This window comes from Ciconia boyciana, chromosome 5 (genome assembly GCF_034638445.1).
Source record: "Ciconia boyciana chromosome 5, ASM3463844v1, whole genome shotgun sequence".
NCBI lineage: Eukaryota > Metazoa > Chordata > Aves > Ciconiiformes > Ciconiidae > Ciconia > Ciconia boyciana.
Genome location: NC_132938.1, coordinates 29,145,893 through 29,167,915, shown reverse-complemented (window position 1 = coordinate 29,167,915; position 22,023 = coordinate 29,145,893). Strand labels below are relative to the sequence as shown.

Below are 22,023 nucleotides of genomic sequence, written 5' to 3'. Positions count from 1 at the left end.
TAACACTTTGTAGACCTGCTGCCTTCCAGTGGGCTGTTTCAAGTCCTTTTCAAACCAATAGCATGACTCCCTACCTCCTAGGGCACTTACATCAGGACTCAGGAGAGTCTAACAAACCCAGGTGATGCGTTGGACGCTGCACATGACTTGGAGCTAACTGCAATTCAATAATGAATGACAGCATTCAGTACCACTCCACAAATAATAATGCAGAAAGGAAGAAAGAGTTCCCTGTTGACTATGCACCTGAGGGGGCTCAAGTGCACTGTTTCTAACCAACAAGAGCTAATGCATCTAGCGTTTGTGAGCCATGCATGCACGTAACCCAACAAAACAATAAAACCCCAGCAATACCACATTTTTCTCCTCAAATGCCTTCCAGTTCTTCAGCAGCATGGGTTGTAAGGGTGTGGGACTACCACAAAGAACCTTCTCTCTGATAGTAATTACATTGCCTCTGATGTCTCACACACTGCCTCAGTAATCTGTCCCTGTACTCAGCTTCCCTGGGATTTAGGATGCGCCATAGGGCTGTCCAACTTGTCTGAGAATGGGAATGAGGAGTTATTTTCAAGTTTCTGATACTTTTAAGGTATGTGGTTTATCTGAAGTGTGACTTCAATGCATGAAGCTATGGTAAATCTCAGAGAACATCACAGGTAATAATTGTGATTAGAGCCTAAAACCCATCACATTTTTCTGGGGGAAGGCTTTGAGCACAAGCTCATTATAAAGATATACCTACCCCATGTGGCTTTTGAAGAATGACAATATGCTATCACAAGCAACAAGAAGCCACTGTGACTGCTTTCCTTAACAAATGTGTTTTCCTATGTTTTGATGCAACTCACATACAAAGATTAGATTCTAGTTTCGGTATTATGGTTATTTGAAGTGTCTTTTGGGAAGGAATGCCACGAATACCTGTGGAAAAAAATTATTCTGCTTCTATTATGTAATGAATTTCACAGAAGACTAAATCACGAAGGCTTTTCACTTTTAATTATTTTTTTTCTGCATATTGATATTTGTGAAGTCACCCTTTCTTAGGAAAAGTAGTTAAAACTAGTTTTCTTTATTGTGAGGGTTGATCCTGCCTTTAGTATCAATTGTTAATTCCTAATACATGAGGACTTACAGGCAGATCCAAAGAAGACTTTAGATTGACCATAAATGCCTAACTACTGATCAGACAATGAAGAATTCTGAGCAGAGCACATTTTCACACCTGGACAGGGAAAGACGAGGGCCTTGTACCTTAGATGTGGCCAGGGTTAGATGGCTGCTGAATGAGCGTTCTTCGGATTTCAGTTTTTGCACTTGTGTCCTTATCTTTGTAACTTCCCACAGTCTGGGCTGTCATTTTACTGGTTATTTAAAAGCAAAGAAATCCAGCTTGTTCCCTCCCTCTTCCCAGTCTTACTGCAAGTTATGAAATATCTCAAAGTTGGAAGTAACAGATTGTCTTGACAGCCCAAGCACTTTTCTTCCTTCTTTTGTCTCTCATGCTCTGCTGTGGAGTCATTAAGCCACTAGAGGAGAAGGAAAATAAGGGGACCTCCAGTTGCAAGCAGCAACACTTAGGAAGCAGGAAACAAAGGAAAAACAGCAGAAAGGGAAGTAGGAAAAAGAATCTCCCAATTTTTCTACTTGATTCTATAGTTAACTGAATAAAATAATTTTTTCTTTCCCCTCCCCCCCTTCTTTTTTTCCCCACCATGTCTGTGCATGCAGCTTCACATGTTCATTTTGGAACCGATAATGATTCAGAAGCAAACTTCAGCAAAACAACTTCAGCCAAAACGCAATAAGCAGGTAGGCCAGTGATGTTACGAGGGTAGTTGAGAGCTGTGTTTTCTGCAGTTAACAGATTGAAAGGAAAGGAGATGGATGGAGATTGTCTTTTTTTTAAAAAAAAACCAACTGCAATGTTATGGCTGGTGTTATTTAATTATTTCTGAGTTCACAATGCAAAATGAGGGTACACTAAATATAAACCCTTATCTTTAATTGTCAAGCCTGTCCTGATCTACTTGCGCTGGAAAACCTAAAATCAATGGGAATGAATCCTAGCAGCGGTCCAGTTACCACCGAAGAACGACTGGGCATAAGAAAGGAGGGCAACGTGCTTTAAAAGACAATACGACAGAAAGTAATGCAATCGGAGCAAAAAAAGGAAGGTTTGTTTTCTTGGCTGCCGGCATCCTGAGCTCGCTTTAAATGACAGACTTTTCTTCTCTCTGCATTTCAATTAGGCTGTGCCAATGGGCAAGTGGGGAAAGGAATATTAACGAGACGGCCTCGGAGCCAGGGTGGGAAGCGGGTGCCGGCGGTTCTTCCCACAGCAGGCGGAAAAGGGCGCAGGGCGGTTGTGCGGGTTCTGCCCTATCAAACGCGTACTTAACCAGAGGTGATGAAGGGCTGGGAAGGGCCGCGGAAAACGCGCTCTCCCGTGCCGGGGGCGGCTTTTCGCTCCCTCTACTCTTCGCGCACGGGCGAGCTGCCGGCGCCCGCCCGCCCGGCGCAGCTGTGAGGCCGGGCACCCCTCTGGCGGGAGCCGCCGTTCGGCAGGGGGCTGGCTGGCTGGCTGGCTGGCTGGCTGACTGACTTCCACCAGGCTGACTTGCATCTTCCGCGCCCCGCGCCCGGCCCGGGGGCACCGGCCACGCCGCCCTGACGCCGCCCTGACGCCGCCGCCGCCGCCCCGCGGGGCAGCCCCGCGCCCGCCGGCCCGCGCGCCCCCCCTCCCCCCGCCCGCCTCCGCGCACCGGCACGCGCGCTGCCCGCCGCCCCCGCGCGCCCAGGCACGCGCGCGCCCGCCGCTCCGGAGCCGCTCCGTCCCGGCCGCGCTCGCCGCCGCCGCCCCGCGCTCCCCGCCGCCCGCCGCCTCCTGCCCCGCTGGCCGCCGGCGCCCTCCCTCCCCCCTCCCCGCCCCGGCCGCCCGCCCGCTGCTCCCAGGTAGGGTCCCCGGGGGTCCCCGCCCGCCCGCCGCGGGCAGCGCCTGCCCCTGGCGCGGCTCTGCTGCGGCCGGCAACTTGTCGCCCTGCGGGGGCTACCCCCCGCCCCCGCCCCGCGCCCCCCGCGGCGGCGGCGGCGGCGGCCCCGGCGTCTTGCCGGGCAGCTGTCAAACGTGTCGGGCGCTCGGCGGCGGCTGGGGGCGGCTCGCCCGCGGTCCCCGCACCGAGCCCCTGCGAATGGCATGACTCCCCCCCGCCGCCCGCCCGCCCCCCCCGGCTGCGGTGTGCCGTAGTGAGGCGAGGAATGGTGAAAGCCCCGTCTTTCTGTACGTACGGCTTTTATTTTTTGTTCCTGTTCGTCTTGGGGCTTTCAGCTTACGGAAAAGGAAAGCATCTGATGCGTCTGCTCGCATGCCACTTTTGATCGTACGTTGCCTCTTTGCACAGAGCAGGAGCGTTGGGAAAGATGGAGATACAATAAGTTGCTAGTAGTGAAAAGTGCCGCAGAAATCCAGCGGTTTCCTTTCTCCACTGAAGTGACATATTTTTCCCCGGGTTAAGTTGAAAGCACTGCTCGGCGGAGACGGACTGTAGCTGAGAGTGGGTTTGTGTTTTTCTTGCACGGTTAGGTTTTGCAAAGAGCGGCGATGAAGAGGAAGCTGGCACTCTCCGAGATGCAGTTGGTTCTTCTCGTTTTATTGGTGTGGCTACCAACAAGGTGAGAGGATGTTTAATTTGGTTGTTCAGTACAAACATCCATGTTACGATCTGCTAAGGGTAAGCTCGTGTGAGAGGTTATAAAAGTATAGGATGTAGTAATGTAATAGAAAAATCTTTCTTAGCTGTTTGAATGCAGTATTACATAGTTTCCAGAGCAAATGCAGTAGAAGGTAGTCTAGGGACCATGTAAGCCTAATCTCTTGTCCTTAAACAGTTTGTGAATTGATGCTGTATTTCACCATTGAAAAATTAATTCCTTGAAATGCCTTATTGGATCTTAAATATTTATTGGAGTTACGGTATCACTGTGATTCTGTATCATACAGTTACGGTGGAGAAATAGATTATCGTGAAGTCAAATAGCAAATCACAGCCTCTAAAATAATGCTCGCATATTTTTTAATACGGGTATGCCTTTTTTTTTGGTCTTTTTTTTGGTCAACATAACAGAATTCAAAATGATACTTAAGCTTTAAACCTCTAGGTGGAGATAGCATACAACTTCACAATCACATATAATAAAACAATAGCCTCATTTATTAATCAACTTTTCTTATGTTGTTTAAAGTTCTCTGTTTCTACAGCAGCGACATAAGAGAAAGTAATTTTAATCATGTAATAGTTCTGTGTTGCCCACAGTCCCTAAACACGCAATTAATTGTAGTTTGTAACTTCGGTTTACTTGCTTTGGTTCTGACTGCAGTAGGTCTTGTCCTAATACGGTAAGGGTCGTAAGCGAAATAATGCAAGTTTCCTATGATGTAAAAAGTCTGCATTGATTTTTGTCTACTTCCTAGTGAACAAAATATTTCCTGAAACTATGTTTCCTATTTCACTTTATGCCTAAGTATGGTGCAGTATTAGTTGAGTCACAGTGGGCCAGATCCTGCAAACCCTACTCAAGTGAGTAATCTCACTGACGTCAAAGAGACTACATGCGTAATTAAGGAGTTTATGCCTGAGTAAAGTTTGCAGGATTCGACCGTAATTTGATATAACTGAATGATCTAATTTTTTAGTGGTATCTTGAGTTCAAAAAACTGCTGTATCTCAAAAAGAAGCTTAAAAAATGGCAGAGACTTACAGTACAGAAATACATTTTAAAAATAAAAAATGAGCCATCCACTAATTAAAATTAAAAAAAACCTCACACATCAGTAAAATCACACATGACATTTTGGTATGCTCTTTGTAAGTTATCTGATTTTGTCGATTCTATGGTTTATGTGATGGAAAGCACAGACTGCAATGATTTACATTTAAATACTTCCTCCATGCTGTTGAATTGGGGACCAACATAAAGCCCTGCCTTTAATAATTTTATAGCTTGCTTTAGAGAAAATGTCACCCAAACCTACTTTTGGTTTGGAGGAGGAAGGAAACCTGCTTGTTTTTATGGCATTCAGAATGCCTTCATTTAGAGGTGACAAATACTCAAACATTTCAGGTTAAAAATTTAGATGCCTGAAAAAGGTATAAATGATAATGCCTGTAGCACATGACGCTTTACTTCCTTGGTACTAATATTCCAGTATTAAGTAGGTAAGACTGACGGGCTCATGCATTTCACATGCATGGTGCTTAAAATTGTTGGCTCAGTAACATTTGCATGTGTAAGGCTTTCTGCGTGGGAGTGTTTCCCTAGTACACAAAACCTTTGGTCTGGGTGTCCAGGACCGGGAGGAGTGTTCAGCACCACAGCTGGCTGGGCAGCAGATTCATGTTCCAGCCCCTAGCGTTTTCCACAGAGATATGACCCATAAAGGCTGTAACATCTCTTTCTTTATAGAGGAAGTTTGAAACAATCGATGATCTGTAGATTCTTCTTGACACTTCATTTATGATTTTTTTCTGTCCAACTTTTATAAGGTTTGTCTGCATCTGGTGGAACATCAGATAGTGCTTTTTATAACAAAATAGCATTTTAGAAACATGAAGGCTATCCACAGCTATCCTGCAGCTTGCTAGTCAGCATCGTGGTTCCCACCCACCAAATACTGACATCAGAGGACTCCCTGAGCATGATCGCTGGAGTTTTCCCTCATGTTAGTTCTTCTGGTCATGTACGTTACATGACCATTGGGTGGAAGCATATCCACAGGATTTATCCAGAGATAGAGTATACTTAGGTGAGGACAGATAGGATAGAGCTGGAAGGAGACAGTTTTGTGTGTGGGAACCCAACCCAGGTTATCAGTCCGTGAGTGACATGCCACCGAGGCCTGGGAAGCTCTTTTAGGCTTTTGCACCTGCACAGCCAAATGTGTTAGCGGGGCTTGAAGTAGCACTCATGGTGATGCAATGCTAACTAGAAGTAGAGGCTACTGGAAAATGACTTCCTGGAAATTTTAAATAGTATATTGTCAACTCTTATGTTTCTGAACATGTTATATATAAAGTGTGTGCTCATACACTCTTAACTACACCCTTCCTGTTAGAGGGCAGCAAGTTAAATATTCAAGGCCAGCCTGCAAAAACTGCATGTTGAGTGTACATTAAAACATATCTAGCACTTTCTAAAATGTAAAATGTCCATTTAGATCAGTGCTGGCTGACTCCCTGGAAGACGAAGCTAAGAATAACATCACCATCTTTACAAGAATTCTAGACAGACTTCTGGATGGTTATGATAATCGTCTCAGACCTGGATTAGGAGGTAATAAAAACAATTAAAGATTGATTTTAAAAAATCAGTTTTAATGTTCAGATTTTATGCAGTGATATTCTTCCTTCAGGGTGTTTTTTTTCCCTAACAACTGGTATGTATCTTGATAAATTATTTATAACTCTATATTCACCCCACTGAATCATTTGAAGTTTGAGGAAGATAACATCTATGAATGGAAAGGAGGCACTTTCACACATTTATCTTAAGTAAAAGGAAAAAAAAAATCTGGTGATTTAACATAGTAAAACAGAAATGAGAACAAAAATAACATCTAAAGCTGTTATTCCAGTCAGGGAATTTTGTTTGAGCAAGGAATGCAGGCTTGATTCCCTGCAATGCGATGAGTCCATGTTTTCAGAAATCTGCACAAGTGTTTTATGTGGTGTGTGTAAAATCCACATTTTAGATTCATTTCTTGTCCCAGTAAATTCAATGGGAATGTTGTATTTTTGACTTCCTTGGAATTAGGGTTTCACTGGTAATTAGCATTTTGTTTCTGGGTACCCTGCATGTATTTGGGCATTTGAAAAAAAAAAAAAAAAGAAAAAAGGCAATATTGGAGGACAGAGGTCACTGCACTCTTGTGCCATGACTGTCAGTTATTTTTCAAAATGTCAGTTCACATTTTCATTTTAAAGCTGTATGCCAGCTCATGTAAGTGTATAAGCAAGAAATTTAAATAATTTGTTTGGTGTTGGAAGTATTACTGTGCAAAAAGATCTCTTTGGTATGGGGAGGGGCAGAATATCTTGTTTTTGATAATATTTTATCTACTATTATTGTTTATCTGCTATTTATACTAACATAAATATATATGTATTGAATGTAACACTATTATTATTATTATTATTTGTAACAGGTTTGGTAATTGTAATTTTCAATCTGGGGACTGTTTCTGCTTGCTAAAACAAATTCTAGTGCAAAATCCCAGCGAGCCATTCCTATTCCTGTTGATTTCAGTAAGATCAGGCCCAAAGCTAGAGATCTGCTCTAACTTCCATGGAAATTACTCTAACAACTCTGTTTGATCAAATTAGGAATTAGTTAAAGCTCTCAGTTTTTAGCCAACACTCTTCCATCCTGACCTGTGGCTCTGCTGCTGTTCTGGTTCTGGAGAATCTTGGCTTGCATCTGACACAGCATAAAGTCGGAGCTGGTGCTGGCTGGAAACAGCTTTCTCATTATACATTAATCTTAACCTAGGATATCTTTTCATTTCCATTTCTGGCCTCTGTACAGTGGAGACTTGTGAAATATTTTATATTTAAAGACTTTTTAATTTAGATGATCTGTAAAATGAGACATGCAGCACTGTTGATGTGAGAATTTATATAGTGATGTTTTACATGGAGATTTGATTTCTTTGCAAAGTACCCAAATTTAAGAATTTAGACATAGTTTAAACATGCAATGCCTTGCAGGTGACTTGCAGGGACATTTAATATCACAAAGCTTGTGTTTAATTGGCAGGGCTTTTAAAATAATATTTTTTATTAGAAAAATAATGAAAAATTCTTTTCTTGTTTACAAAAAGGAATGGGCCATTTAATGAGAGCAGTCTGCAGTTCCTTTGCATATCATGTATTCTTTTTAATATTAAAATTTATATTGTTGAAAACATGAATTTTAAGAATTATTTTTCTAATGGATTTTTATTTTAGATTTTCCGTTAAATCTACTTCAAAATGCCTCTGTCTTTTTCTTTGCCAAGCCTCATAGGTAATTAAAATATACTTTGGGAGCATAAAAATCAAAGAATTAACATCTGTTTGATATTGGCATACATGGCAATCAACCCATGCAGAACATGTGTGAAATGCAACTGTGTCATGCATATTAAACCGTGATGATTCATGATACATTAATCTTAATCTGCAAGAATACTTCAGTTGTGGATGGATGGATTCTTATAGTTTAAAAGAACACTTGTAAAAGCCAGTTGTGATAATCCATGATATGAAATATACCAAACAATGCCTTTATACATAACGCTTAGTAATTATGGAGTTTTGTATTCCAGGAATTTTGTGGCACTTTATTCCTTTTTCTCTATTAACCTGAAGTACTCTGAAAATAAAATGGAAATTATTCACCTTTTTTTTAAACACTATGTGCCTAGTGAGTCCTGATAGTTTCTAAAAGTATTTTTGCATGGACTACTGCATTTTGACCATGCCACATGTCATTAATTTAATATACTTAGTCTCAGTTCTGTTCCACTTACATTTATATGAATCTGAAATAATCCAATTGAAACCAGTAGAGCATTTACTTTGGCACAGCAGCTTGCATTATCCTGCTACACTACTATGACTGAGATCACAATCTGGCCTAACATGTGCTACGACAGAAATAGTCCAGGGTCTGAGATGGATTCTTTTAAAGTCTTCTGAAAGCAAGAGTTGTTCACCAGCCCACTTTCACCTGTTGTGAAAGACATTTTCAGAGATGTCTTACAGCTCATTGTAAAGAATTATTCATGTCAAAAATGTTTTTAATAATGAAAAGTGTTGGCTTAACACTGGCATTTTAGCTAGTTATTGACCAACAAAATGGAAACGTATAGGGTCCTTCAAAGACTGTATATAAATTCAACTAAGTAATTGTCTGTTTGGGATTTCATTCTTGAATTTAGGGATAGATTTATAATTAATTTTGCTGGGACACTTGGTGTGAGTAGTTACAGTATGTAACTTGATGCTTTACTGATACATCGATACAATTCAGAACTGAGTACTAGTTTCTATAGACTATTAAGGCAGCTTTAACTTTTCCTGGTGATGCAGCTCTGTCCTGTAAACAGGTTTTGGCTGTTGGCTATTGGCTGTCCTAGCAGCTGGGATCCTTGACTGATGTATGAACACTATAGTGACGAAATAGCCTGCAAAATGGGTGTGGGCAGGGAAAAGAAGACACTGCACTGTCCCCTGAAGCCAGAGGCATCTCATATGACTTAGATAATACCCCGACCTACTGTGTTGATATGGATAGGCATGAGGGTATCCAAAGGGAGATACATTTTTCTCTGTACTCATGTTATGCTAAGCACAGGATTGCAGCTGGAACACTCTTGACTGCACTTTCAGTTCTGACATGAACTATTTTACCCAAACATTCCATGCCATTTCTGTTTAGACATCAAAATAAATTGCATATCAGTTCAGTATCAAAACAAATTCCCTATGTCATTAGCACTAATTTGTATGAAATACAGCCATGCAAATGACAAGTCATAAAGAGTTTGATTGTTTATGATTTTCTTCAAAATCATGAAGGTATTTTCTTCTATTTATTTGCTATAACATTTGCAAGACACTTAGGGTAGCACTTTTCCATAAATCTTTGGTTTTTTATTAGCACATAGAAGAAGAAATGCACAAAACAATGGACACTAAAACTAAGCAAGGGACCAAAAGAGAATTTATATCTTCAAATAATGAGATGAGAATGTTGAAGCTGAGATACAGCTGCATTCAAATCTGGAAGTGATTGGATTATCTGCCTGCTCTGTCTGCTTTCCTCTGCCCCATGGACAGACATGATTAAAGGGAAAAGGGACATAGATTAAGGCAATCCCCTCTTTTAATATGTTGATATTCTTGTGTATTAGGTGTATCAGCAAAAACATGCATATTTTTTAAAATGGTAGCTTCTTTTTAAAGATGAAAAAGAGGAAGGAAGGGAGAAGGAATGGAGGTGGTGCTAAGATTTTGATATCATGTTGGATACTTCAGTAGTCTTATCTCCATAAGCTATTCAGCCTGCTTTGCTTTCTCACATTTGAAATTGGTCATTTCCAGCAGCTATAGAACTTTTGTCTGTTCTACTCTCCCAAATTTATAAAATATAATTGAATACAAGACTTAGAAAATGTATAATTTATATCTTGAATAAAACTACAAAGGGAAGTTACAAGGACAGAAGACGGGACTTCACAGCCTGAAGGCCAGATTTTCAACTGCTGTATTGACATCGAAAAGAACTATGCAAATTTATACAATTTGAGGATCTTTCCACAAACTGTGGTCAGTCTCACCAGCTTCAGGAATGGCATTCTCATTGTAATCAAAGAAGTGAATGCTGGTTGTTAAAAAAATGAGGAAGAAGAGACAGTAGGTAGGTGAAAACTAAATGCCACTGTGGTTCCATTTTGAAGGATCCATCTCTGCTGCAAGGTGACTTTCAGATGTTCTGATTGCTTTAAACAAGAATCTCCATCATGTTTCATTTATAGACATACCAAAACCTTTTTTCCACAACATTTTGTAAATAAATTGAGCAGGAAAACTGAAGAGAACTGAGAAGGATTATTGCTGATTATTGCTATCAGAGAGATGGTTAGCAGTGAGCACTTGTGGATCACTCATCTTTGCAGCACTGGATGTATGGTTGCATAGAGTTGGTGTAGTAGTGTAGAATATCAGACTCTGTGCTTAGAAGTTGTATGATGTGCTCACCAATATGAGCTAAAAGGGAAAAAAACATTTTTTCACAGATATATGTATGTGTGTGTGTATGTGTGTGTGTGCATGTGTTTATCAGAGAGTTGTACGTTTTCAGTTGCCAGGAAACAAGGCCATGATCATATGCTGATAATCTGGAATATGTTAAACTTTGGGCAGTATATTTATATATCTCTGTGATTCAGAGTTTTTAATCAGCTTTAGAAGAGTCTGTAGCTGTAGCAGTCCCCTAGCTGTGCATTCAAAACTTAGTGATGTTTGTCAGCCTCATCATGCTTAATACACATTCAGAGTATCCTAAAAGAAGGTCCTTTGACTATTTTTGCTGCAGAACACTACAGGAAAGCTTTCACTACTGTTTTTAAAGGAAAAAGTGCAGTTCCCCTGCTTAGTTCTGGTTGCTTCCTTAGCTCCTATTGCTCCAGTTTAATCTGTTGGAAATGGTAATGTCTCTCTGCTAGTGCTAGTGCAGAGCAATTCAGAGCCGCACTTGCATTTTCTGAAAGCCCACTATCTATGTAGTTGTGCTGGGATACAAAGGAGTAAACTACTTTATGCTCTTTCTTGGGCATACCTGCAAGGGTCACATGGAATCTGGCCATAATAGTGCTTTCAGAGGAGTCAGCGAGAAACTCAGGTTAATTTATGTTAGAGTTGTGGATAATGTATATTGACAAAAAGCATTCCTTGTAAAAAATGGAAAAGCAATAGAGAGGAAGATATGAAAATCTCATTTAATTAGTTATCCAGGGCATGCAGATGGTGCTAAAATCCAAGAACAAAACTAACGCAGTAGCTATAAGCATTCTAGGGAATGAATCATTAGGAAAGTGGAAGGATAAAAAACCCTCAGAAACTGTTGTGATACTGAAGAACAAACCAGCAAAAATGATGTAGGATAGGATAGTGGCTGAGGACCACTATCCTAGGAACACTATCCTGTAAGGAACAAAGCTTATTTATTTATTTATTTACTTCGTGAAAGTCTGTGGATAAATCCACAGTGAAGATATCAAAAAGAAATTAATGCTACGACTGTGCAGAGTATTGCAATCGGGGGAAGTGTTGCACTGTGCAAAGTGGCAAAATGCTATGCTTCACAACAGTTAACAAAAATCTGGGTACTTTACAGTAAAGTTTATATGCCTATAAAGGAGCTTGTCTGGGAGGATCTCCCAGTTCACTGAACATGTATATTCAGTACTTTTTTTTTTTTTTTCTGGCAAAGCATCAACATTTGCTTCTAATGCTAGAAATACTGATGATGACACCAAGGCTGAATTAAGATTTGGCTTACTTTTATCTCAGCTACAAGGAATACATGAAAGCAGATACTGCAGATTTCTGTGGAGCTCATTGGAGCTCATTGTAAATCAGGCTGACGGGATGGTTTAATTTTTCAGCCAGATTTGATGGGCTAAGACAAACATCGCCTTTTTTCAGCAAGACATTTATTCTGGGTTATTTAGAAACTGGCTGAAAAGCAGTGGCCTTCCTGATATCTAAGGTATTCTACTGTTGACTGCTTCCCACTAAGGCCTCTTATCATGTTACATAAATCTTGCAATGAGTTTACTATCCGAAATATAGAGCTGCTTCTCGCTCAGGCTGACTAGTTTTAATAGCCAAGTATCAAAGGATTGCAATATTATAGTTCCAAAATTTTTATTACCCTTGTGAAACGATACAATTTGTGTAATGCCACCTGAATTGGAAATATAATTATTATTTAAATAATCTAACTCTGAAACATTTTCAGAAATATTTAAGCGCATTAGAAATTCATCCAGGATATCTTTGGGGGATTTTAATGGATTTCATGGATTTTTAGTAGTGGATTTTAACCAAGCAAAAGTGAATTTAAAATGTAGAAATCAGTGTATATGTTGCTTACAATGAAAAAAATGTTAGTCGTTCTGTAGCAACAAAGACACATTTTGTAATACAAAATTAATAGTATTCTGGGTTACACTGAAAGGTGTACTTATAAACAGTATCAGGGAAATCCTTTAATGTTTACTGGTATAATGTAGCCATGGAGTACTCAGTTTCATATATTCTTTGTATAGGAGACACACAGAAAGTTACATTTCAAATCTTTTCTGTAATAAGGTATACCAAAAAAAGAATGCTAATTAAAGAATGTAAGAAGGAAGCTATAGAGATTTCTTATTCAATTGTATAATCACCTAAAGGTATTAAGAAAGTTTTGGTGAAGAACTATTAAACCAGCAGTTAATAAAAGCATTGACGCTCTTTGAATTTTTGGTTTTAGATATATAGGACACAGACAATATTTGGAATACACTGTCCTTCACAGAGCTGGAAAAATGGACCTTAGGAGTATGTTTGATTTAAGGGAAAATGGTAGTTACATCATACTATGATATGAGTAGGAATCACTGTTTTAGTGATGTTGATTTCTGCTCATGTGACAACAACCAATATTTAAGCAAATAGTCATGCATAATTTTCCTTCAAGACAATCCATTGGCAAGTTTCGACATTTTATTTTCAATGGAAACTAAAAACTTGGGATTAAATGGACATGCAGAACTCCTTCAGCTTCTTTGTGTAGAAAAGGTTGTTTGTTTTTAACCTTAGTTCTTGCAGCTTCTAATGGCAAATATATATTTAAGTAATTTCCTGTATTTTAGCACCCCATAAATAAAAACTGCCATGAGACACACATCTTACTATGTATTTATATTCTGCATAGCACAACAGGTTTCTACTCCATTCAAGGCCTGATTGTGGTGAAAACAATGTAACAATACTATAGTTACGAGACATGATGATAAATATGAGACATAAAATGATAAAAAAATGAAGAAATATTACATTTTTTCCCCTCCTTAGTTTTACTAGGCAAGCTTATAACTATTAGGCCAATGATGGTGATTTTCAACACAGTAGCAGAGGTAATGGTTGCTCAGAGAAGTGGTGGAGTCTCCATCTTTGTGGAGGCACTCAAAATTTGACAGAATATGACCTGGGCAACCTGATCTGTCTTCAGATCTGGCTCTGCTTTGGATCTTCCAAAGGTGCTTTTTAAACTGAATTATTCTAAGATTCTGTGACTTACAACCAGCAAGACATTGAAATAATGGCTGAAGTTTTCCATCCTAATTGGTAACTGTGAAAAAATTAAATTTAGAATGTCACTTCTGGAAGATATAGCTGAGTAAAAATGCCTGTGTAGATGGAAAGTTTAGACTGCCTATGGACAGCAGAATGCACAGTGTTGTACAACTCCTGAGTTTATTATTTATAAACAATCCACTGTGATGAATAGAAGATTTGGGGTAAATGGGAAAGGTCTGGAAAAATGAGAGGACATATCCTTTTTTATGGTCTTTGACTTGCATTTTCTAAGATTCAGCAGAAGCTGGGACTTGACTAATAGACTAAAAGTGACTCTAGCCACATTTTTCCCACTATCACCATAACCTGGAGTGCTGAAAAGGGTTAAATAGGGGAAAAGACAGTATTTTAAAGGAGAGGCACTGTATTTCATTGAATCATTCCCAGTTTACTTTGTCATCATTACATGGGCAGCATACAGGGAACTGAAAAGCTGTACCACACTGTGTACCCTAGATCTCAGCACCTCCTCAGGAAGCACCCAGGAACCTCTAAACCCTGCCGTTGTGAAGTGTTCTGATGGAGGTCTTCTTTTTTTCTTCTTCTGTTTTCATAGTTGCCTTTTCCCTTGCTAAATACCTATTTCATACATTCTTCTAGAAAATGCCCAACTCTCTTCTTTGACCAAAATTCCGTGAATTTATTTCACTCCTTCTAAATATAGCTTTCCCCAAATCCAGGCCAGACATGCCATGTAGATGCAGCTGTCTAATTTTGCTTTTTTTTTTTTGTTGTTATGAAACCCCGACTTGCCTTACCCTCCTCCCAGGTACAGTCACTTACATCCAGCTGCCTGAAAGAGTTCATATCTAATGAAACTGGATTGGGGAGGTTGAAATGATGCGAAGGCAGACTCCTGGGTCAGTAGAAAGCAAAGATCCTTCTTTACCCACAGATTGTATGGCCCTCCTTTTGTGCCAGTACAATTTTGTTGGTGTGGTTGACTGGTCTGAGATAGATCTGTTGTGTCTGGCATTATTTCTGACTACACATTCCTGCTTCTGTTTTCTTGGAGTGCCACCATTTTGTGACCATTTTTAACAATAACCTTTTCAATGCACAATCTAGTGCATCCAATTTTTAGAATTAGTAGTGTGTAGAGGACAACAAGGATCATGCAGAAGGACATTGTAATTGCCTGTACATTAAAACTGCGTCTGCCTTTTCTTTACAGTAATTTAGTCTGTATTAATTGTTAGTATTAATAGGTCTTATTAGTGGCTACTATTAGTATGTAACAGTAGCTTCCAAAGACTCCAAGCAACAGATATGAAGTAGAACATAACACTGTTTTTCAACAACCTAGCATTAGGGTAATACGAGCCAAGGTGAAAAACCACTATGAGCAAGGAACAGGGGAAAGAGCAGGAGGGCAGGACAAAAGAGATGGAGAGTGAATGAGGGAGATAAAATGGTGATACAAAACATTGGCCACTTTTAAACAGCTGGCAGATTAAGACAGCTGAATGATTTCAGTTTTTTCAAATGCCCTTTGGAAACTTGAAAGTAGAATAACGTAAGCAGTTTTATCATTACGGTATGTGCATGTATTTAAATTTCTGACATTATGTTTTTCAGCAATGAGTCATCTGTCTCAAAAAGCAGCTATAGAGGATATATCGGATAATGTTTTGTGTTGCTGTACAATTCACCAGCCTGCTAAATTAAAGCATCAGCAGAAGATTTTGAATTAATACTGTCAAAAGTCTAATAAATTTTAATGATAAGAATCAAAGCACTTTAATATGCCAAGATTAATCTTTAAACACATTTTTATATCTGTTTTTTCAGGTTAATGCTCGAATTAAATTAATCAGAAGCTAAAGGAAGTTTTGTTTACCACTGTCTTCCTAATAATAGTTTGCTTTATAATGCAGAGTATGTCAGCACTAGTTTTCTGAAATTGTCTGTACATCAGGAAGGTATGATTCTGCTAACCTCCTGGAAGCGGTGTTGCTATTTGGGAACCATTTGTGTGATTACTTTGTAGCACACGGCTCTTGATTTACATTCCATAATTCCTTGCCATATGTTGAGGGCTATTTAATAATTAGAGCAGTTAACTCTGTGAAAGCAGTGTAAATCAATTTCCCTCTTACCTGGGATTATTGTGCACATCAGAGGACATGAAACATTTTAGTAAAGTTGTGTAGCTGCAGTCAGAGATTGGATTTAGTTGCATCTGACCAAATTACATTTATTTTTTATGTCCATACATATATGTTTGGTCCTGCACATGCATTTTTTGTTGAACCAGTAGAGATCATGCATCCTAATTTGCAGTTTGTTTGGGAAAAACATGGATGCCCCATGTTCCATCTGCTTAATCTGTGTTTTTTACAAACTGTAAGTTAAGTATCTTGTAATCTTGTAGTGTTATGACTAATAGAGTTGATTACAATCCAAATTCAGTGCCACGAACCGCTGACCTTCACCGTGTTCTGACACATGTAGTTCAATAAGAATCAGTTAAAAACTGATGTACGCTGCAAAACCTACATGTCCATTATATGTACATTATGGCTTTTCTCCCAGCAGTGACATTGAAAATGTATCAGAAAACTCAGACTGCTTTGCAAAAGGGGTGACTTTTATATCTGAGTAACTACAGAAGGTACATGAGGGTGAAGTAACTGGGAGGTATGATCCACCATTGGTAATGGAACAGATCCATGTCTCCAATCCCCAGTACAATGCTCTGTTTTACAGGTCACATAATTTCTAACACAGATTTGACCTGAGTGGAGAGGTTTATGCAGAAGATAGATTCCACCTGCAAAGATGACTTCTAAATAAACTGTTTTTTGAAACTCCTGGGTTTTTTTTTTGAAATGTTTATAGACTGCTTGCATTTGTGATCTTTCACGTGAATGTAGTTTCCTGGAGTTACCTATCTGTGTTTAACACCTTCTTCTGTTTTAATTTAAAAAATTGCATCCTCTTGATCCCTTAAATACCTGAATGTCAGAAAAGCAATGTATCTTCTGACTGAAAGATTTCCCTGTCATTAGGAGTTCTTCTCTTTGTTGGTCTCCATTTCTTGGTGCTGATGCTGTCATCCAAGAGAAGTAATTGTCTTCCAACACATTCCTTGTTTTTTCTTTCTTGTATCCATTCTCAGTTGTCCTAAGATAACAGGTTCTTTAGACCACTTCTGTCAAGAGATTAGGAGTTATTAGAGCCATCCTTTTCCATTCCCTCAAGTGTGTGAGCCTTTCAGCACACCAGAGAGCAGAAAGGAAATGGAGGGGGATGGAGAGTCTGTATTTATCTTTAAGAATTTAGAGGTGGGTTGAAGGGACAATTCCTGCCCTGAATACACCAGCCTAATGTTCTAGAGATTTCCTTCTGACTGACAATCTAAAGGCTACTGTAGATGCCTTCTTATTCTCATTATTTGAAGTAATTTGTATTTTTCACAATTTATAGGCTCACTGAATGAGGAAGGAAGTCCCTCTGAATGAGAAGAGGCTGAGGAGCAATTTTAGTGTGAAGTATATAAATGAGGAAAAACAGAAGTTTGAGTCTTAGATTCAGTGCTGTGTTGATAAAATCCCTCTGCCATCCTGAGGGCGTGCCATGGCATTTCACGGACTGTCCTTATCAGTGTCCATAGTGTTAACTGAGTACCAAACAGTGAACTTCTTTCTACTAGATCTTTAAATGTGAACTTGGTACTGCATTGCCTCATGCAGTTTCTGAACAAAAGGGAAGATATTTCCTTCTGGAAAAATAAATGAATAAATAAAGATGAGAAGGGAGAAATAATAAATGACTGTTGTTTGAGATAAGGGAATGGTCGCATCCTTAATAATCCCTTTCCATCTGCTGGGTGCTAAAAGTTGTCAGATAATTCTTTATTTTTTTACCAGGTATTTTGTCTTTAGTTAACCATAAAAAAAAGAACAGATAATCTTTTTTTTGCTACTGCATAATATGCTATTTTAAAAATAACCAATTGTTTTAAAATAATATTCTGTGGTAGATGCTGTCTGCATTTTCACAAAGCCATGGTGTCCACTTAGAATAATATGCACTTTAAGAAACTGGATTCTAATTAAACTCATATTAGGCATTGTTTTAAAGAAAAAAATACTGTTTTGTATTTTCTGCTTGTAAAAAAAAAAACTGTTAATTTAATATTAAAAGCAGATTTTTGTCCCAAATATATAGGCTTTCCACATATAGAAGCCTGATGGGTTCTGAAAGTCCCATGGACAGCCAGAGGGGAATTCTCTTGTCACAGGCAACCATAAAAGACAAATTTGAGGCTGCTTAATCCAAGCTATGAGTCTATCCTGGGAGTATGTTTTAGAGGAGATTCTGGGAAACACTGCTATCTGTAAAGTAGCTTGGAGACATTCAAGTGACTCAGCCGTGGGACTTTTGAGTGCTACGGTACACTTCTTGTAGGCACATTACACAGCCTTAATCTAAGACCTTTTTTTATTATTATTAACTAGATAACAGAAGAGTAACTGACAACTCTGTAACATGTTAAAATGGGATTTAAAAAAAATTGCCCCATTACTGTCCATGTTATTATTTTTTGCTCATTTGGGGGATACTTTTTTGATTTAAGTATTAACATGATTCTCTGTTGGGTCAAGCCATGAACTTGTTGCTTGTCAGGACTCCTGTTTAGCAAGAAGCTTATTATCCATGACCATCCCACGGATTGTCCTGCCAAACAAAAAAATGTTAAGAATAAAAAAAAGACAGCTTGGCAGCCAGTCTGATTTGTGCTGTGTCTCAAAACCCATACCTCTATTCCTCCTTTCCCTGCATTTCAGCAACCATGGGGATCAGGGAAGTGCAAAGAAAAAGTGTGCCTACCTGTTCTTATGCACCCTGGGTATTTAGGGTGTTAACATACACACAACCTCCAGCTGATTTTAGTAAGTCCGTGCTAGCTTTTTTGATAATATTGGAGTAGTCTGGATAAACATTAATTTCCTGTACTTCATAGTTATTTCACCTGGCTTAAAATAGGAACTGCTGGCTGGTTGATAGAAGGATTAGAATGCTGTCTAGCTTTTTTGACTGTATGTCGCAATCTTCTGAAATGCTATTACAGAATTTCATACAGTGTTACCTATTAAAAATATATTCAAGGCTCCTGCTGCAAAAAATGCATTAAGAGTGCCCACTAATACACAGCTCTATTAAATAAAGGCACTACCTTTTTCTACCATTGGTTCCTGTCATGCTTGAATGCAAAGTACAAGGCTAGCAAAAGATAAAAGAACTATAGCTCCACTTTTAATGACTGTATGATCCAGGACTATAGTAACCAGGCACTATACACAGACAGTAAAATTAATCTGTCTGAAAGGATCATCATTTTCAATGCTTTCTTAAGTCTGTTGATCTCTAGAGGAGCTCCATCAGCCTTTGGGACTCCGGAACATGTGGATTTCATACTTTGCTCTGATAGCAGCACGCCTTGTATAGATGCCGGCCTCTGGTGACAATGAGTGTTTGCCACAGAACAAGCAAGACTGTTCTTCCCGGAGCTTCATCCCAGTTTCTGCCAGCTCCAGGGTGCCAACTCTTTTTGCCATGGCTGACCACAGAGACAGGCTTTCTCCAAAGGCTTCCTCTGAAGTTGGCCATCACCAGGGGAAGCCTTTTTCACTGACTTCAGTGGGCTCTGGCATGCTACCCAAATCTTCATTAAATAATTAACAAGGGTAATAGGCACTGTGACAGTGTCTGTTTTAGCTTAGAAAAAGTAGTGTGTAGCCAAAGGGTGAAATCCTGTATGTATTATGTATGTATTATCACAGTTCCTTGGTCACTCCAGTGTGAGTTCTGTGGCCATTTCACGTCTTTGATGCAAAAGGACTTTGACCTCTGATGTTCTTCCAGGGAATTATGAGAATTTGGGATTTTTTTAATGTTTGGAATGTGGGAAGGTACTGAAGGAGACCTGCCTCTCATAACTTGTACTTTCCCTGGCAAGTTGACATGTCACCAGCATAAGCCAAAGTGGCTCCTGAAATCTAACCTGGAGAAAGTCTAGGCTGAGTGATCTTGGTTAGAAAAACGCCTGGGCCTGTGTAAGAGGAGATGAACAAGCAAATAAGCTAGCAACTAAAATCAAGTGAGTCAGGAGCCACTGTGCAATAAAGGGATATCTTAAGAAGCCCAGACTCAGCCACTTCATGACTGTAAAAAGAAACTTGAAGCTGCTGCTTTTTTAAAATGATATTGCTGTTAATGGGAGATGTGTTTTGGAGTACCCAAGGGGCTGGCAGAGTGAGTGTATCAAATAGGATGATTTATAAATGCTGTGACCTGGAATAAAGCACAGAGATTAAACCTGAAATTAGCCTAGAAGGGTAATGCAGCAGAATCTGACAGGGTGTTCCATGACTCTAAGTACCGAGGTCATAAAATTCAAACATTTAAAAAAAAAGAAAGAGAAACACTTCTGAATATAAGTTTCTGAAATCTGAAATAATTTTGGGAATTGTTCTGCTTTACCTGCATGTTATGGTTTCCTTTCTAATAGCACAAGCCTCTAAGCAGAGTAGATGGAAATACGGTTGCACGGGAATAATAACTTTGCCATCCCGACTTGTGTGATGACACCGATTCAGGTCGGTCCAAATAATTACTGCTTCACTTTATCAAAGTCTGCTCCCTTCCATTTCCAGACTTGTTTGAGTGCTCTTGTTCTCTTTGTCTTCCTCTCTCTCCTTCTTTAGACAGCGTTGGAGCAGTCTGGTTCATTTTAGCTTTATCATGCTCATCCAGTTGATCTAAACAATGCAGTAGTCCCATTTGTTACTCAGCCTGGTTATTATATACAATCTCTTTGCATCCTGATGGAAGCTGTAGTGTCTAAAGGGATAAGGTTTAGTGCTGATGTTTTATTTTTCATTTGAATGCCATGTAGTTTTGGTTTGCTGCCAAATGTGTTGTGTGTTAGCTAAGTTCATTTTACTTCAACCTTTTAAGAAACCCATCTCAGTAAGATCACATTTCTTCCAGCCAAACTCAACTATGTTTTCACTTTCATGTTTCTATTGAACATTTTGTGCAACTTCAACTAAAAATGACTCACATTTTTTGTTTATTTTAGAGCTGAATGCTTTTTAATTCTTTTTCCTTGGTGTGTGAGGATGTAATAAAAAGGGAACAAATTAAGATTTGGTGGATTTCATGGTAGTCTGGCTTTATGGAAACAGATTTCATATTACCCATGTGTTTAGATTGCCCTTCCCAATGATTTCATTCACTCCTTCTTGTTCCTATTTTCAACATTTTCTTTCTCCCTTTGTTAATTGTACCATAGTCAAGACTACTGTTTATAATTACTCAGTTGTCTCAAGTGTTTATACAACCAAAGCATCCATGTTGTATTAATATCTTTACAATGAACCTTTAAATTGGAGGAATACTCTCTTTAAAAGATAGGGAAAAAAATCCAGAAATATGTCTAGATAGTTAATTGTTGTCTTAATCACTTGGCAGTCGATACCCCCGAGATTGTCAAAATGTTGCTTGAGGTGCCAAAAGTCTATGAAGTCCAACAGTAATGACCGAGAGTATCTACATTTCTTCTTTTCCCCGTGCAAAGAACCAATTAAGTGATGCGCTTCTGGGTTGCTTCGAACTCTCTCTCATGTTTAAGTACCGGCAGGATTCAAGCTAGACACTGGTTGATTGGTTGGCCCGATGTGATATGGGCTGCACCAGTCAGTACAGTAGCCTTTTCATCAGGGATGAAGCACGTTCTAGCTTAAACATCTTATTTATTCTTTACCTGATTTGGAAAAGGGAACTGAATCCATGTCCTCCCACTTTCCAACTCTGTTAACTAGACACAGGGCTTTTGATCGTTCTGGGAGAGTGATTTCTTCCACTGGAGATGTTTTGCTTTGTACTGAGACCTATGTTTTGTACTGCTGGACTGTAGAGCTATTTACAGTCTGTGGCCAATCAGCCCCATACAGACTGAGGGCTTAGGTTGGCAGTGCCTACAACTGGAGCTCTTGTATAGTGGAATTCATTGCTTCAAACAGCCAGGCCTCCTGTAAGGAACATGGGTAAAGCTAGGCAT

At 39.3% G+C, this 22,023-nt stretch overlaps 1 protein-coding gene across 1 annotated transcript in view; it reads left to right on the top strand.

Moving 5' to 3' along the window:
* Positions 1 to 3,494: 3,494 nt before the first annotated feature.
* The window catches only part of GABRA2 (gamma-aminobutyric acid type A receptor subunit alpha2), a 57,654-nt gene continuing 39,125 nt past the window's right edge, over positions 3,495 to 22,023 (top strand). Inside the window, exons 1-2 of the mRNA XM_072861428.1 lie at positions 3,495 to 3,675; positions 6,218 to 6,333. Coding sequence (XP_072717529.1) covers positions 3,605 to 3,675; positions 6,218 to 6,333 — 187 coding nt within the window. The 5' untranslated portion in view covers positions 3,495 to 3,604. The remainder of the gene's footprint in view (positions 3,676 to 6,217; positions 6,334 to 22,023) is intronic.